We start from the raw sequence: 15981 nt of genomic DNA, 5'->3' as shown, positions 1-15981 counted from the left end.
AGGCTAAACATGTTGGCTTAGCAATGTGATACTTCCTGTCTGTGTGTCCTACAAAGGACGTCTCGTTTAATTCTGATTGAGGACAGTCCGTATACTGCATCTTTCACAGGATGCCTTCAAAATTTAAAGGAACTGTATGTAAGAAATGTATTTCAATTAATCATAAAATGGTCCTGATACATCAGTAGACATTAAGCAATCATGTTAATTTCAAATACTTCTATCACTGACAACAGTAGTCCGGCCAGGATATTGTCATTTAAAAGTTGTTGTTGCAGCCCTCAACTGATTTTGATGTTGGTGTGTTTTGGCCTGAAGCTCCACCCTCCACCTATCAACCAATCACAGTCAGTAGTGTTTTAGCATCGGGTTGCCAGATCTGCTCTAGTTACCACAGCTGCAGATCTACAAACGTTCCTGCTGATCCTGCAGCTGATCTGGCAACCTCGAGTCAGGGGGAGGTGGATACACCGCTCTACAGTCTACATTTGAAAGTGATTGCAGTACCAGTTTTGGCCACAATCTTACATACAATTCCTTTACCAAAATGAGACACGGCTAGAGAGAGATCAGAGCGCACAGGCCAGACAGAGAAACATTAGATGGGATGTGAGTGAATGGATGGATGGATGGATGGATGGATGGAGGTTGGTTTGGATGTCACTCTACCGCTTCTGTGTCTTCCCCGTCCCCAGCCCCCGGACTCCCCCTACCATCTCTGTCTGTCGCACCTCAAAGGGCATCTCCTCCTCTCCACCCTCCTCATCCTCCTCTCCCCCCTCATCCTCTTCACCGATGTGGCAACTCTAAATTCAACAGAGATGAACAGAGAACATCAAAATGACGTGAGAGCCTATAAATTAATGGCTTTATTAATTAACTGAAGTGTAGAAAACGTACAAGTAACAGTAAAGTAATTTGTATCACAGATAAAACATTTATTAAGATAAACAATAGTATATCGGTTTTAAAAAAGGTCTCACCTTAGCCATGATATCAGCGTATGCCATGTATAAGTAATCTATGTCCAATTTACTGGGAAAGAGCAGAAGCAGGAATGAGGAGATAAAAAACGATTCAAAGACATAACCACAGATGTAAAAAGATAGTTTGAAATGCTAATTGACCCATATATATATATATATATATATATATATATATTAGGGCTGTCAAAATGAACGCTTTAATAGCGCATTAATGCAAATTAATTTTAACGGCACTAATTTTATTAACGCGCGATTAACGCAGCACACATTTTCTGTTTGATCCGCGGCGTAGCCCGTAGTGGATAAATCGAAAGCAGCCATCGACGTAAAGGATGCAGCAACAAATAGAAATAGAAACGGGGAAAGAAAAAGGTTAATATAAAAATTACTATTCTGAAACAAGTGGCGTTATATAGCCTACATAAGCTACCTTTTTTTTTCCTGTTTAACTTTTATTAGACTCCAGGTCGAAATAAAAGAAGAGGGCGTTTTTACACTGAGCATGTTTGCTGCAGTCCAGGTCTGAGCGCGATAGTTCTTTATTAAATATCTGAAGCGATTGACAGCCCTAATATACAGTCTTGTTCAAAATAATAGCAGTACAATGTGACTAACCAGAATAATCAAGGTTTTTAGTATATTTTTTATTGCTACGTGGCAAACAAGTTACCAGTAGGTTCAGTAGATTGTCAGAAAACAAATGAGACCCAGCATTCATGATATGCACGCTCTTAAGGCTGTGCAATTGGGCAATTAGTTGAAAGGGGTGTGTTCAAAAAAATAGCAGTGTCTACCTTTGACTGTACAAACTCAAAACTATTTTGTACAAACATTTTTTTTCTTCTGGGATTTAGCAATCCTGTGAATCACTAAACTAATATTTAGTTGTATGACCACAGTTTTTTAAAACTGCTTGACATCTGTGTGGCATGGAGTCAACCAACTTGTGGCACCTCTCAGCTGTTATTCCACTCCATGATTCTTTAACAACATTCCACAATTCATTCACATTTCTTGGTTTTGCTTCAGAAACAGCATTTTTGATATCACCCCACAAGTTCTCAATTGGATTAAGGTCTGGAGATTGGACTGGCCACTCCATAACATTAATTTTGTTGGTTTGGAACCAAGACTTTGCCCGTTTACTAGTGTGTTTTGGGTCATTGTCTTGTTGAAACAACCGTTTCAAGGGCATGTCCTCTTCAGCATAGGGCAACATGACCTCTTCAAGTATTTTAACATATGCAAACTGATCCATGATCCCTGGTATGCGATAAATAGGCCCAACACCATAGTAGGAGAAACATGCCCATATCATGATGCTTGCACCTCCATGCTTCACTGTCTTCACTGTGTACTGTGGCTTGAATTCAGAGTTTGGGGGTCGTCTCACAAACTGCCTGTGGCCCTTGGACCCAAAAAGAACAATTTTACTCTCATCAGTCCACAAAATGTTCCTCCATTTCTCTTTAGGCCAGTTGATGTGTTCTTTGGCAAATTGTAACCTCTTCTGCACATGCCTTTTTTTTAACAGAGGGACTTTGCGGGGGATTCTTGAAAATAGATTAGCTTCACACAGACGTCTTCTAACTGTCACAGTACTTACAGGTAACTCCAGACTGTCTTTGATCATCCTGGAGGTGATCATTGGCTGAGCCTTTGCCATTCTGGTTATTCTTCTATCCATTTTGATGGTTGTCTTCCGTTTTCTTCCACGTCTCTCTGGTTTTGCTCTCCATTTTAAGGCATTGGAGATCATTTTAGCTGAACAGCCTATCATTTTTTGCACCTCTTTATAGGTTTTCCCCTCTCTAATCAACTTTTTAATCAAAGTACGCTGTTCTTCTGAACAATGTCTTGAACGACCCATTTTCCTCAGCTTTCAAATGCATGTTCAACAAGTGTTGGCTTCATCCTTAAATAGGGGCCACCTGATTCACACCTGTTTCTTCACAAAATTGATGACCTCAGTGATTGAATGCCACACTGCTATTTTTTTGAACACACCCCTCTCAACTAATTCAACTAATTGCCCAATTACACAGCCTTAAGAGCGTGCATATCATGAATGCTGGGTCTCATTTGTTTTCTGAGAATCTACTGAACCTACTGGTAACTTGTTTGCCATGTAGCAATAAAAAATATACTAAAAACCTTGATTTTTCTGGTTAGTCACATTGTACTGCTATTATTTTGAACAAGACTGTATATATATACTGTAAATAATTGATAAAGACAGACTGATTGTACATTATCCAGTACTTATAAACCTATTTTTATCTGTGAGTTGCTTTTATTTTGTAATAGATGATTACATTACATTGACAAAAAATAGAAAAAAAACATGTGAACAACATGGATAGCTTGAGCTATAACAGTCATCGGTTATGGTCATGTGATCCTCTGTTTCTTTCCATCAGGACCCAAATGTGTTTATTCACTAACCAGGGGTGTGATGGGATCTCACCTCTTCTCAGTGAGGGCGGTGCGACTAAAGTGAAGGATGAGCTGATGAAGAGGGTCTGGCTTAGTCTCCTTTTCCTCTTCCTCCTCTTCTTCCTCCTCCATTGCTTTCTACATTGGCGAGAACAAAAACTATAATCATGTGGATTACATCCCTAAACATTGCAGTCATTTTTGTTAATGTGTGAGCACATACAGACAGGTCATCAATCATTCTGTCCTCAAAGGAATATCCTTCGGTTTGGATCCAGTTCCGCTTGTACCCATCCAGGAACATGTTAGATGCTCTATGACTGAAAGAGAGATGGTAAACATTTATTCATCTTCAAAGACTCACCGATCCTGTTACTCCCTTTTCTCATCATTTTATTCTTTTTAGAAAAGAAATGGTATCTGTGAGGATTTCTAGTTAAGATTTAGAGAGTCTCATAGAACATTGTATATTAAGACTGCTCTTGTTAGATTTACAAATGATTTGCTCCTATCATCCAATCGTGGTTGTATCTCTTTTATTAGTGTTACTGGATATTAGCGCAGTGTTTGATACCAACAACCACAACATTATTTTGAATAGACACGAAAATTATTGCATTAGCATTGTTTAAATCATACTTATCTGACTGTCATCAGTCTGTACTAGTAAATTAAGAGATGTCACACCGATCACAAGATCAGTATTACCCCTTTTCCAGGCAGTGCTGGTGCTAAATCAGAGCCAGAGCCTAGTTTCAAATCAGTTCTTTGTTTCCACAGCCAAAGCACCAGCTCCGAGCCAGGAAAAGTGGTTCTTAAGTAACACCAAAACATTACTGGGCTAGAAGTAAGAACCGCTTGCGTCACCGGCTGGGGCCGGCGTTACCGTGATCAACAAGATGAACACAAACTTGTGACCGCCATTTTTTCAACAGCAGCTAATCAAGCTAACAGCTGCTGGATTGTAATCTCCGTCTATACAAATCATGGAGACCTGCACAAATGCGTTGGATTTGCGGCGTTTTAATGCTGATGTAGGATCATAAAGCCATGAGCCACTGAGGAAAGACTTGTTCGAGATGCATCGGCGCGCGCTGTGCAGACTGATCGCGTATGACATCAAAGTACAGCGAGCGCCAACCACTCCTTATGCTTTTGAATCGCTCATGCAGTATTTTGATATCATACACGGATCGGTCCGCGCAGCGCTGATGCATCTCGAACAAGCCTGGTGTGTTTGTATTTCCCGCTGCCTCGCTAGCATTGCTAAAACGCTAGTGAGAAAGATGAGACGTATACAGTGACGTAAGACCTAGCTCTGTGGTGGCTCTCTAACGTGGAAAGCCAAACCGGTTCTTAAAGGCTCTCAAGTCAAACCAACTTAGAACTGACACTAGCACTTTCTCTGAACTAGCACTCGGTTCATTCTGGTGGAAAAGGGGTCTATGTAGTACCCCAGGGCTCAGTGCTAGTACCGTTGCTTTTCACCCTGTACATGCGTTAGATTTCACTGCTATGCTGACGATACTCAGCTCTATATTTCTTCGTGCCCTGACAGAACTTACCAATTCACAAAATCTACGGAATTCAAAGCTGATATAAAACATTAGATGACTAGTAATTTACAAATCCTTAATTCAGTTTCTAATTATTGCACAAAAAAACTCTGCGTAGCAACCTAGAATACTGTCTAACACTCGATGGCTGCTCAGCATCTCTAAAACTGCATTCTTCCATCTAAAAAAGATATCTAAATTACTACATATGCTCTCAATGACAAATGCTGAACAGTTAGTTCATGTGTTCATGAGCTCAAGGCTAGATTATTGTAATTCTCTACTGGGTGGCTGCCCTGCTCACTTAACAAACTCCAGCTGGTCCAAAAGGCAGCAGCTCGAGTTCTTACTAGAACCAGGAAGCATGACCATATTAGCCCAGTTCTGTCAACACTGCACTGGATCCCTAAACATCGCATACATTTTAAAATCTTACAAAGCACTAATTGGTTTAGCTCCCCAGTACTTGAGCGTCTATTACGGTCTCAAAACTTTGGCCAGTTGATAATACCTAGAATATCTAAATCAACTGCAGACGGTCGATCCTTTTCCTAATTAGCACCTAAACTCTGGAACAGTCTTCGTAGCATTGTTCGGGAAACAGACACACGTCAGTTTAAATCTAGACTAACAACACATCTCTTCACTGTTAAGCTGCTTTGAAACCATCTGCAGTGTAAAAAGGGCTCCTGACTGGTGGAGAAACATCTCGTATGATCATGTCTTGTCTTACCTGGGCAAGTTATAAAGGGGAGTCATCCTGAAACAGGCCACTACTGCTCTACGTCGTTGCTTTGACAGCAGTTTGTGCCAAACCATCTTTTTGGACTTGAAAGGGTGCTCCGTCTGAAGATGGAACAAAAGACACCATGTTGCCAAAAGTTTTGGGACGCCTGCTTTTACATGCACATGAAATGTAATGCCATCCCATTCTTAATCTGTAGGGTTTAATATGGAGTCGGCCCACCCTTTGCTGCTCTAACAGCTTCAGCTCTTCTGGGAAGGCTTTCCTCAAGGTTAGGAGTGTGTTTATGGGGATTTTTGCCCATTCTTCTAGAAGCTCATTTGTTGGCTCTCAGCCTCCGCTCTAATTCATCCCAAAGCTGTTCTATCGGGTTGAGCTCAGGACTCTGTGCAGGCCAGTCAAGTTCCTCCACACCAAACTCACTCATCCATGTCTTTATGGGCCGAGGCTTTGTGCACTGGAGCGCAGTCATGTTGGGACAGGAAGGGGCCGTCCACAAACTATTCCCACAATCTTGGGAGCATGAAATTGTCCAAAATGTCTTGGTATGCTGAAGCATTAAGAGTTTCTTTCACTGGAACTAAGGGGCCAAGCCCAACCCCTGAAAACCAACCCCAAACCATAATCCCCCCTCTACCAAACTTAACACTTGGCACAATGCAGTCAGGCAAGTCCCGTTCTCCTAGCAACCGCCAAACCCAGACTCGTCCATGGTATTGTCAGACAGAGAAATGTGATTGGTCGTTTAGAGAACACGTCTCACTGCTCTAGAGTCCAGTGGCGGCTGCTTTACTCCACTGCATCCCACGCTTTGCATTCCTCTTGGTGATGTAAGGCTTGGATGAGCTGCTCGGCCATGGAAACCCATTCCATGAAGCTCTCTACGCTGTTCTTGAGCTCATCTGAAGGCCACAGAATTTTGGAGGTCTGGAGCTCTTGACTCTGCAGAAAGTTGGTGACTTCTGCGCACTGTGACCCTCAGCATGCGCTGACCCCGCTCTGTGATTTTACGTGGCCTACCACTTCGTGGCCAAGTTTCTGTTTTTCCCAATTGCTTCCATTTTGTTATAATCCCACTAACTGTTGAGTGTGGAATATTACACTAGGATTTTCAGACCTTTGAATTTAAACTCACCACTTCAATGTGGTAGAGGACTGCAGAGACCTCCTGAACCCGCTTCACCACTTTCTCTGGGGCATCGGCATCTTCTGCCTTTCCTGCCATTTCCTTATACAGTGCCATCTGCCATCGCATGGACGGGTTATCAACCTGAGAAAGGAGAATATGCATTCGGATTCCTGCAAAAACACTTCAACATCAACACTAACACAAACATACGCTTACCTTGCCCTGGAGGTGCAGGTTATTTTGCAAGAACTCTCTCACCTCCTCATCTGTGTCTTTCTACGGGTCAACAACACAACAGATGGGCTCAGTTTACCTTTTTACTGACCAAGCTAAAGTGAAACATCTAGGCTTGTGAGATACACAGACAGATGTATGGTGATCACACTACCAAAGAATAGCGTGTCTTGGCCAGGTTAATGAGCTCCTGGTCTGCAGGAGAGCACATGTTAAGTCCAATGGGAAGCATTTTCTTCAGGGATGCCACAATGAGGGACGTTTGAACAGAGTATCGATCTCCCCGTCTCTTTTTCTTGGTGCGCTCCACATCTGAGCCACTAGCCTGAGATGACAGTAACATTCAAAGCATGACAACTGACATAGACAACATTAAATAACTTAGTGAGCATCCTGTCAAAAGATTTACATGTTGAATTAAACCTCAAGACAATACAATAATTTCACTGAGCAAAATACAAAGCTTCCTGTTCTCCAAAAAGGAACTATACCGCTAAACGGAACAATCCATCCTTACTTGAAGACATTATTTCAGTCATTAGGTTTTATTTTTAGGTTAGGACTTCTTTAGAGAACAGTCCTTGGAAAGGAGTCATTCTGATTAATAGGGTAATTAAGAGGGTAGGAAGGGTAAATGTTCAGGGTTGCTTTTCATCAGAATAGACAACAACATTGGAGCTTAGTGGGGAAGACAATGCATAATTGGTCTGAAACTAAAATCTCAATTCTAATCTTAACAGAGGTGACAACATCAAAAAGGATGAAACGTCATCTTATCTTAGACACATAATAAAAGCAGGCACTGTAGGAGGGCTGGTACTGTGACGTGTAATACACTCCATGCTTTAAAAAGGACATGCACGGTCATAACATGCTCAGACTCAGGAGGAAGAGGAAGTACAAATGCACACTGTAAAACTCACTCGGTGGAGTTAATGATAAAAACAATGGGGAAATTATATTTTTTCAAAACCCAACCCACAGAGGCAATCATTTCAGTAATCTTGAACACACATGTCCTGTTTGCACCAGTTTTGCCCCTCCAATCCAACACGTTTCAGACATAACATACATAAGCTAAATTAATTGTACCTATGTAACTTAACTCACTGCAGAGATTAAGTAAGAATGGTTTTAGACAAAATCATTCTGCTCATGCTTAAAGGGCTACTCCACTCAAAAATGAAAATTCTGCCATTAATTCCTCTCCCTCATGTTGTTCCAAATTCGTAAGACCTTTGTTCATCTTCTCCAATGAAGATATTTCTGATGAAATCGGAGAGCTCTCTGACCCCTCCATAGACAGCAATAAACACTTTCAAGCACCAGAAAGGAAGTAAAGACATCGTTAAAATAACGATGACTCCAGTGGTTCAACCTTAAAGGGTTAATTCACCCAAAAATGTAAATTCTGTCATTAATTCCTCAACCTCATGTCGTTTGACACCCGTAAGACCTCCGTTCATCTTCAGACACAAATGAAGAGCTCAAGTCCCATAAAGGCACTAAAGACGTCGTGTACGGCCAATGAAGGCCTTTCTGAGCCATCGGATTTCAACACAAATATCTTCATTTGTGTTCCTCAGATGAACGGAGGTCATACGGGTGTCGAACGACATGAGGGTGAGGAATTAATGACAGAATTTACATTTTTGGGTAAACTAACTCTTTAATGTTATGAAGCCACGAGAATACAGAAAGCAGACAAGAATAACGACTTAATTCATCAATCTCTTACGCTGTTGACGTAGTAAACCCAGTGCAGAGCTTCCGGGTTCTACGTCAGAACGCCGACTCATTATTGGCCATCTCCTGCGTCTGCATCACGTGTCATTGTGCTCATGTGATCAGCGTCAGCCAATAGTGATCTGATGTTCTGACGTAGAACCCGGAAGCTCTGCACTGTGTTTACTACGTCAACAGCATAAGAGACTGACACGGACGAGAAGAGATTGATGAATAAAGTGGCTATTTGTGTGTGTTTGCGCGCACTAAAGTATTCTCATCTCTATGACATTAAGGCTGAACCACTGGAGTCACATGACTATTTTAACGACGTATTAACTTCCTTTCTGGACCTTAAAAGTTGCAATGACGTTGCTGTCTATGGAGGGCTTAGAAAGCTCTCAGATTGTATTAACTTTTCATTAACTCACTCATGTTCTTTTTGTGCGTCACGCAATCATTTAAACGTTTGTGTTTACTACAGTATGCTCGTCGTGGTAAATCTGTTCATCATATAAAGCTTTGTGTCTCTTCAGAAGACTTGGATTTGACAATACAAATGTCATAAAGGCATTGTAAAAATAAATAATTGAGTGTCTAGTTATTTTTTACGATGCCTTTATGGCATTTATTGGATCCTAAGTGTGAGAGGAATGGACTTAAAATGGACTGAGTTTTATAAAGAATATCTTCATTTGTGTTTAGAAGATGAACAAAATATCATGAGGGTGATTACATGATGACTGTTTACATTTTTGGGTGAATTATACCTTATAAATACAGTAAGTTGAGCCTTGGATGAAACATACATATGGTCACATTTTTATCTTGCGATTGCGATGCCTCTAAAAATATCCTAATTTGTGTCTAAAGATGAACGAAGGTCTCACAGGTTTGGAACGATATGGGGTAGAGGATTTAATGACAGAATTGACATTTTTGGGTGAACTAACCCTTTAATGAATGAGACCTATTGTGGGTCTGAATCTGAGTTGGGGTACTGATTCTGTGGTCTTGGTCGTTATGGATTATATTTTATGCATCTGGCTTTTATGGCTCATATACTATGACGTGAATATGAGCACACACTCTGGGAGGAAAATAAACGCCTCAGTTTATTTTATTTATATGGCTAAAAATTAAGATGAAATTGTGAAATTCCTGTTATAAAGCTATTATAAACATAGCAGACTACTTAAATTAAAATGCATGAAAATATCAGTTGTTTCTCTACGTCTTCCAATAATGGTAAGCCGCTATATAAATGCTTAGTTTTATGATCAAATTTCTGCAGTTTTTCATCATGTGGAGCAAAACCATAAAATGCAATGATTGAGAGATCAATAAACGTTCCTCAAAACCCTGATGTAGTATCATTTATAAATTTTAACATGACTTTTCTAAATAATGATCTATGAATAATGAGATAAACTGAAGATGAAAGGGGATGTTTTGCTTAATGGCTATTAACAAGTATAAACTATCAATCAGATAACAGAAGGGATGTAGTAGATTGAGTACAACAGGTTTTTTAGCAAATCACATTATTTAGAGGCCTTAAAAAGGAGGATTTATAGAGTTAAGACTACTGGAAATCAAATAAACATGGCCTTTGTGTGGGTCTCATAGCTTGGAACGACACGTCTTGGTCTTATTGGCTCTGATATTGGTCTGGATTTGGGTCTTGGGTGTCTCATATTGACTTAAAGGATTAATGTATAGTGTTGTGGTGGATTTGTTTCAGCGGTAGACCACTGTGTTAATGCAACTAAGCAATTAAAGCCAAGTTTTACAGGTTACGTTCATCCTAAAAGTATGTAAGTGTAACTCCCTTTTCCACAATCTCACCTCAATCGTTTGTTTCTGATTGCATCAGGGGTCGTGGGCTAAAACGGGTGGATGAGGAGACAATAATGGAACAACATGGAGATGTGAGCCATTGGATATAAGTAGAAACAATTCCAGTTAAGGTGGGATTAAGTAGGCACACATTAGAGGATGGACTCTAAACACCCCCCTTTGTCAAGGAGGATGATGAAATATAAATTAATTGAGGTCAAATTCCGACACATGAATCCAGTTTAGGAAATGAACTGAAGTGCATTTTGAATAGTTTGATGTGTGCATTTCTCTCAGTTGACTTCCTGAACAGATTAAAAATTGACCCCAACCTATACAAAAAGAGAAGGAAGATAAGAGATGTGTGAAGATCCCCATCCGAACTACAGTCCAACAGATGCAAACTGCTGTACAGGGTGATGGCACAGGGCTCCAGGGGCTCGAACCCTCAGCGACGGACATGGAATCAAGTGCCATGAGCCTGACTATACAAAGAGATCTTTCATCAAACGCCTCCATTCAGACTCTCCCCCTCACACACTGGCAGGACAACAGGTGACCCTGCGGCCCTTGTGTCCATGGGGATGGGACTTTTCTTGCTTATCGCCATCGTAAAATAGCCATTTAACAGATAATCATTAACACTGTGTTACTACACTGCAAACAATTATTTTCTTACTTAGTATTTTTGTCTTGTTTCTATTCAAAATATCAAAAAGTTCTTAAAACAAGAAGCATTTACTAGACAAGCAAAAGTAATTGTCTTGTTTTGGGGAAAAATAACTCAAAATGAAGAGAGTTTTTGCTTAAAATAAGATAAATAATCTGCCAATGGGGTGAGAAAAATAATCTTAATTCAAACAGAAAACAAGATTATTTTTCTCACCCCATTGGCAGAAAATGTTGCCTGTTTTAAGCAAAAACTCTCTTCATTTTGATTTTATTTTCAACAAAACAAGAAACAATATCTTATGTCGTTTTACTTATATATTAAATGCATCTTGATTTAAGAACTTTTAGATATTTAGACTAGAAACAAGACAAAATTACTAAGTAAGAAGAGCATTTTTTGCAGTGTATATTCTCCTAAATTCCCATTTTCAGCTCGGTATCCCTCAATATTCTGATCCATATGGAGCACTAGACACCCTTTTTAGGGGGAAAAAGAACCATTATCAGGGCTCCAGACTAACATTAGAGTAGTCTGGTTAAAACAAGACCATTCTCAGTAGTAACTGAGTTATAGTCTGGCAAAGCTTCATCAAATTATTTCCAAAGGGGCGTCACTAATGGACGATGACGTGTGTGTGTTAGACCAATGGACGATGACGTGTGTGTGTCACTAATGGACGATGACATATGCAGAGCGACGGAGAAACATCGGAGACAGCAATTCTCTGTTTGTGATTTCAAAAGATGATGTTGCAATGGCTTCTGACAACTTTTGCCGTTGTTGTAAAAGAAATATGATAATAGCTGATAATAGTGTCCACCGCCACTCCAACATTTTTGCAAAATTTGGAAAAACCTAATAGCATCTCAGAGCGACTGAAACATCTCGGATCGACGGTCGAACAGAAAACATCGAGCTCTGATCGCATTCGCCCCCGCTGTAAGGCATTAGTATTGCAATTAGAACGCGATTTGCAATATTTTGTAAATATAATAATATTGGTGAGTCTTAGGAAAATTGTGTCTCACAAACTTTATTCAAATGCAGTCATTTCAGATGTGTTAGAACATTTTCAGACTTGAGCATAGTTATGCTAGGTATTTATTTACGTGACTACCAGATCTAGTGTGAGGAAATAAGCAAAGAAAGGCCAGATCCAGAGGTGTGTGTGTGTGTATGATCACACTCCCCATCCTCCTCATCACAGTAGCCGGTGTAATCCACATCTGGTAGCCCAAGGTTTTTCTTTGCTCGAGTTTTAACGAAAAGGAAAAGTTTAAATCGCTTAAAACAGACGCGATAGCTGATTTGAACGAGTGATGTTCCACGGCGGCATCCATCTTAGTAATGTACAAAATCTGCTTCACCGTCGCTGCGCTGTCGTCATCGTGTAAAGCCCCAACGTTTCTGATTAATGTTGTTTTAAGGCGAAGAGCCCATTCAAACCCATTTCTAATCTGTCAAAATCGTGGCACCTACTAAATTAGACTAGAGCAAATCTAATTTTGCCGCAAGTTGTCTGGGATTTCCCAGACTAACATTAGAGAGCAGTGGCGCCTGATTTGGTGGAGCTGGAGGAACATTTTATTTAATCATAAAATGGGCAGTTACTAATATTACATGTTTGTTTAGTAGAAATTTACCAGTGAAGCTCTGAGCTTGAGTTTGAAATGAACTGCAACAGCAATGTGCAAAAAAACTTACAGGGAAAATGTAAATCTTCTGCTCTTATTAAATATGCCATTGTTCTTCTATAGTCTCACACTGAACTAACCAACAGCGCCGGTGATTATTAAAGCAGCTCTGCTCTTGCTTTCTGGGTAATTCAGTCATAGGGGTAAGCAAAATAATCTTAAAACAACATTATTTTACTTACCCCATTGGCAGATTATTTTGCTTATTTGCAAAAACTCTCTTAATTGAGTTATTCTCGTCTAGTAAATGTTTCTTAATGTAAGAATCTTTAGATATTTAGACAAGACAAAAATGCTAAGTATGAAATGCATTTTTTGCAGTGTATCAGTTAGGCACGGTGGTGGAAAAAAGGTCACATTTGGTCACAGTCTGGAGCCCTGATTATGCTTTCTAGCATGATGCCTGTCCACAAATGTTATTCCTATGAACTCTAGTCTTGTCAAACAGCTGAGAAGTCACAGTTATGAGTGCCAGTGTGTCGGGGGAGTTGATGAAATGCCCCCCCCTCCCCAGATGTGAGGTGCCATGCGGTAGCACAGCATTCGTGCAGACAGAGAAGCTAACCTCAGAGTCCCCGGCCTAGAAACCCACCAGCATCCAGATGAGAAAAAGAGGACAGGGCACAGTCAGAGAGAGAACACCATTAACACCGTCATCTAAATCCTGTTAAACGCATCCCAACAGCACTTGCACATGACGCCAGCAATCACTGGCCTTTTGCGGCAGCAAGAATAAACTCAACGCCTTCAGAAAAAGCACACTTTACCTTTTGACGTGGCGCTTGATGCCAAATCAACCATTGGCTGTTGGTTTATTAACAATTGTTTATGTTTTGAGAAGGAAAAAAATTGACATTCAGAATTGTTATCAGGGCTTGACATTAACTGTTTTAATCACCAGCCAGTGCAGCTAATGGTTTTCCAAAGTGGGTTTTTCATCTAGCCACAACTTGGGAAAAATTCAATTTAGACATTTTAATATGATCTCATAATCTGGCAGGAGGTTTATTAGGCTGCTGTCCCTTTAAGACATGATGCACAGGTCCATTATACTGTCACCTACGCGTTTTCTTGCTCACTTAAAACATAGCTGACTGTGCAAAACATAGCCGTTGCTCATATAATGCATGTTAGATTAGAAATACACCCCATTGACATGCATTATACGAGCAACGGTTGAGTTAAAAATCTTCATTTGTGTTCTCCTGAAGAAACAAACACACCTACATCTCGGACGCCCTGGGGGTCAGCAGATAAACATCACAGGCTCATTTTTTGCTGAACTGTCCCTTTAACACTGTGGCTGGAATTAGAGACTTGATAAAATGGATGACTTCTGTTGCTAAAAGACATGCAATTAATTTAAATATATATTGTATTATGGAGAATGCTCTCTCTGATTATGCTATGTTAGCCACGTCACAAAATTGTCTCTGAGGGTTACAAAGGTCTGTGGGGTAAATCAAGAACACCAGATTTAAACAATAAGACTAACTGTGTTGAGCTGGAGAACAATCATTAGATTCTGTCCATCAATGATCTAAACAGTGTCTAATCAAACACATGTTTTCATGGTTTCTACAAAATAAATCAAGAGAAATGCATGTATGATACATGTAAGTATGATTTCTCTGGATTTAAACATTGTTGGAAATTTTTGGGATAATGTAAGTACACAAGTCAACAAAAGATATAACACTGTTCAGTGGTTTTTGGATATTTGAATCTAAAAACTTACATATTGTGCCTTTAAGTGCAATAAGCAGTGAAAAAGAACTCAATTCAGTATAGAGAGGTGGCTTTATGTGCGCACAGTTTTGGTGTGAGCAAAATTATGCTCAATACGTGCAATTCTAAGACAAAATTCAAGTCCAGTTTTTAAAAGACTACAATTGATAAATGTAAAGCCTATATTAATGCAATTCAACCCACCAAAATTGCTCGCCACTGCAAAAATATACTCGCATTTGGTGGGTGTTAATGTCAAGCTCTGACAAAGTTTAAATAAAATATAAGTAATACATAAAAAAACGTAAGAAATTATAAATGTGCCTTGGCAACTAAAATAAAATGTTATTGTAATAAAATGTAAAAAAAAAAAAAAAAATTGTAAAAAAAAAAAATTGTAAAAAAAAAAACATACTAGAACATAAACTAAAATCAAAATGAAAATTGATTTAAAAAAAAAAAAACTAAATAAATTCATAAACCATTCTAAAATAATGCTTAAAGGGATAGTTGACCCAAAAATGAGCCTGTGATGTTTATCTGCTGACCCCCAGGGCGTCCGAGATGTAGGTGTGTTTGTTTCTTCAGGAGAACACAAATGAAGATTTTTAACTCAACCGTTGCTCGTATAATGCGTGTCAATGGGGTGTATTTCTATGAGAGTAAAAAACACACAGACATACGAATCCATATTAAACCCTGCGGCTCGTGGAGACACACTGATGTCTTAAGACACGAAACGATCGCTTTCTGCCAGAAACACAACAGCATTTGTGTTATTTTACCTCATATCAGACGAATCTCATTTAGTGTTCCCAGCGCCATTACTTCCGTTGAAGAAGGTCAAAATCCTGGTGCGATCATAGATATATTTACATTCGACTGATCCGAACAGGAGCTAATGAGGAATCTATATATATCTATGATTGCACAGGGATTTTGACCTTCTTAAGCCCCATTCGCACGGGACTAGTATTATCTGGGGACCTCTGGTGATTTGTAATAATTGCAGAGAATGTCTGTGATCTTAATCCCGTGCGAATCGGCCATTCCCATTGGCCAAAAAATTCCCCCGCAAATTAGCTACCATATTTCGCCGAACACCGAGGTCCTGTGATAATCGTAGTCCCGTGCGAATCGGCATCTCTGTGATTTGGCCAGGATTAGGTGGATCGTATATCATTTTTGCAAGTTTTTTTTCTTCCTGTGAGCATTTCTCTCTTTATCTTTCATGAA

The 15981-nt window shown here is 39.8% G+C and overlaps 1 protein-coding gene across 3 annotated transcripts in view; it reads right to left on the bottom strand.

Moving 5' to 3' along the window:
• The window catches only part of ryr1a (ryanodine receptor 1a (skeletal)), a 174182-nt gene that overhangs the window by 42163 nt on the left and 116038 nt on the right, over positions 1-15981 (bottom strand). The window contains exons 73-81 of one of the 3 annotated variants that reach the window (XM_067432724.1): positions 13583-13597; positions 7241-7411; positions 7069-7128; positions 6859-6993; positions 5712-5824; positions 3646-3742; positions 3454-3560; positions 984-1035; positions 732-806 (exon numbers count right to left, since the gene is read on the bottom strand). In XM_067432724.1, the coding sequence (XP_067288825.1) occupies positions 732-806; positions 984-1035; positions 3454-3560; positions 3646-3742; positions 5712-5824; positions 6859-6993; positions 7069-7128; positions 7241-7411; positions 13583-13597 (825 nt within the window). Of the gene's footprint in view, positions 1-713; positions 807-983; positions 1036-3453; positions 3561-3645; positions 3743-5711; positions 5825-6858; positions 6994-7068; positions 7129-7240; positions 7412-13582; positions 13598-15981 lie in introns of all 3 variants that reach the window. The other 2 variants (XM_067432722.1, XM_067432723.1) reach the window with 2 other exon arrangements.

Source organism: Pseudorasbora parva, chromosome 23, assembly GCF_024679245.1.
Source record: "Pseudorasbora parva isolate DD20220531a chromosome 23, ASM2467924v1, whole genome shotgun sequence".
In the NCBI taxonomy this organism is placed as follows: Eukaryota; Metazoa; Chordata; class Actinopteri; order Cypriniformes; family Gobionidae; genus Pseudorasbora; species Pseudorasbora parva.
Note: the sequence above shows the minus strand (reverse complement) of the source record. Positions and strands in the feature narration are given on the sequence as shown.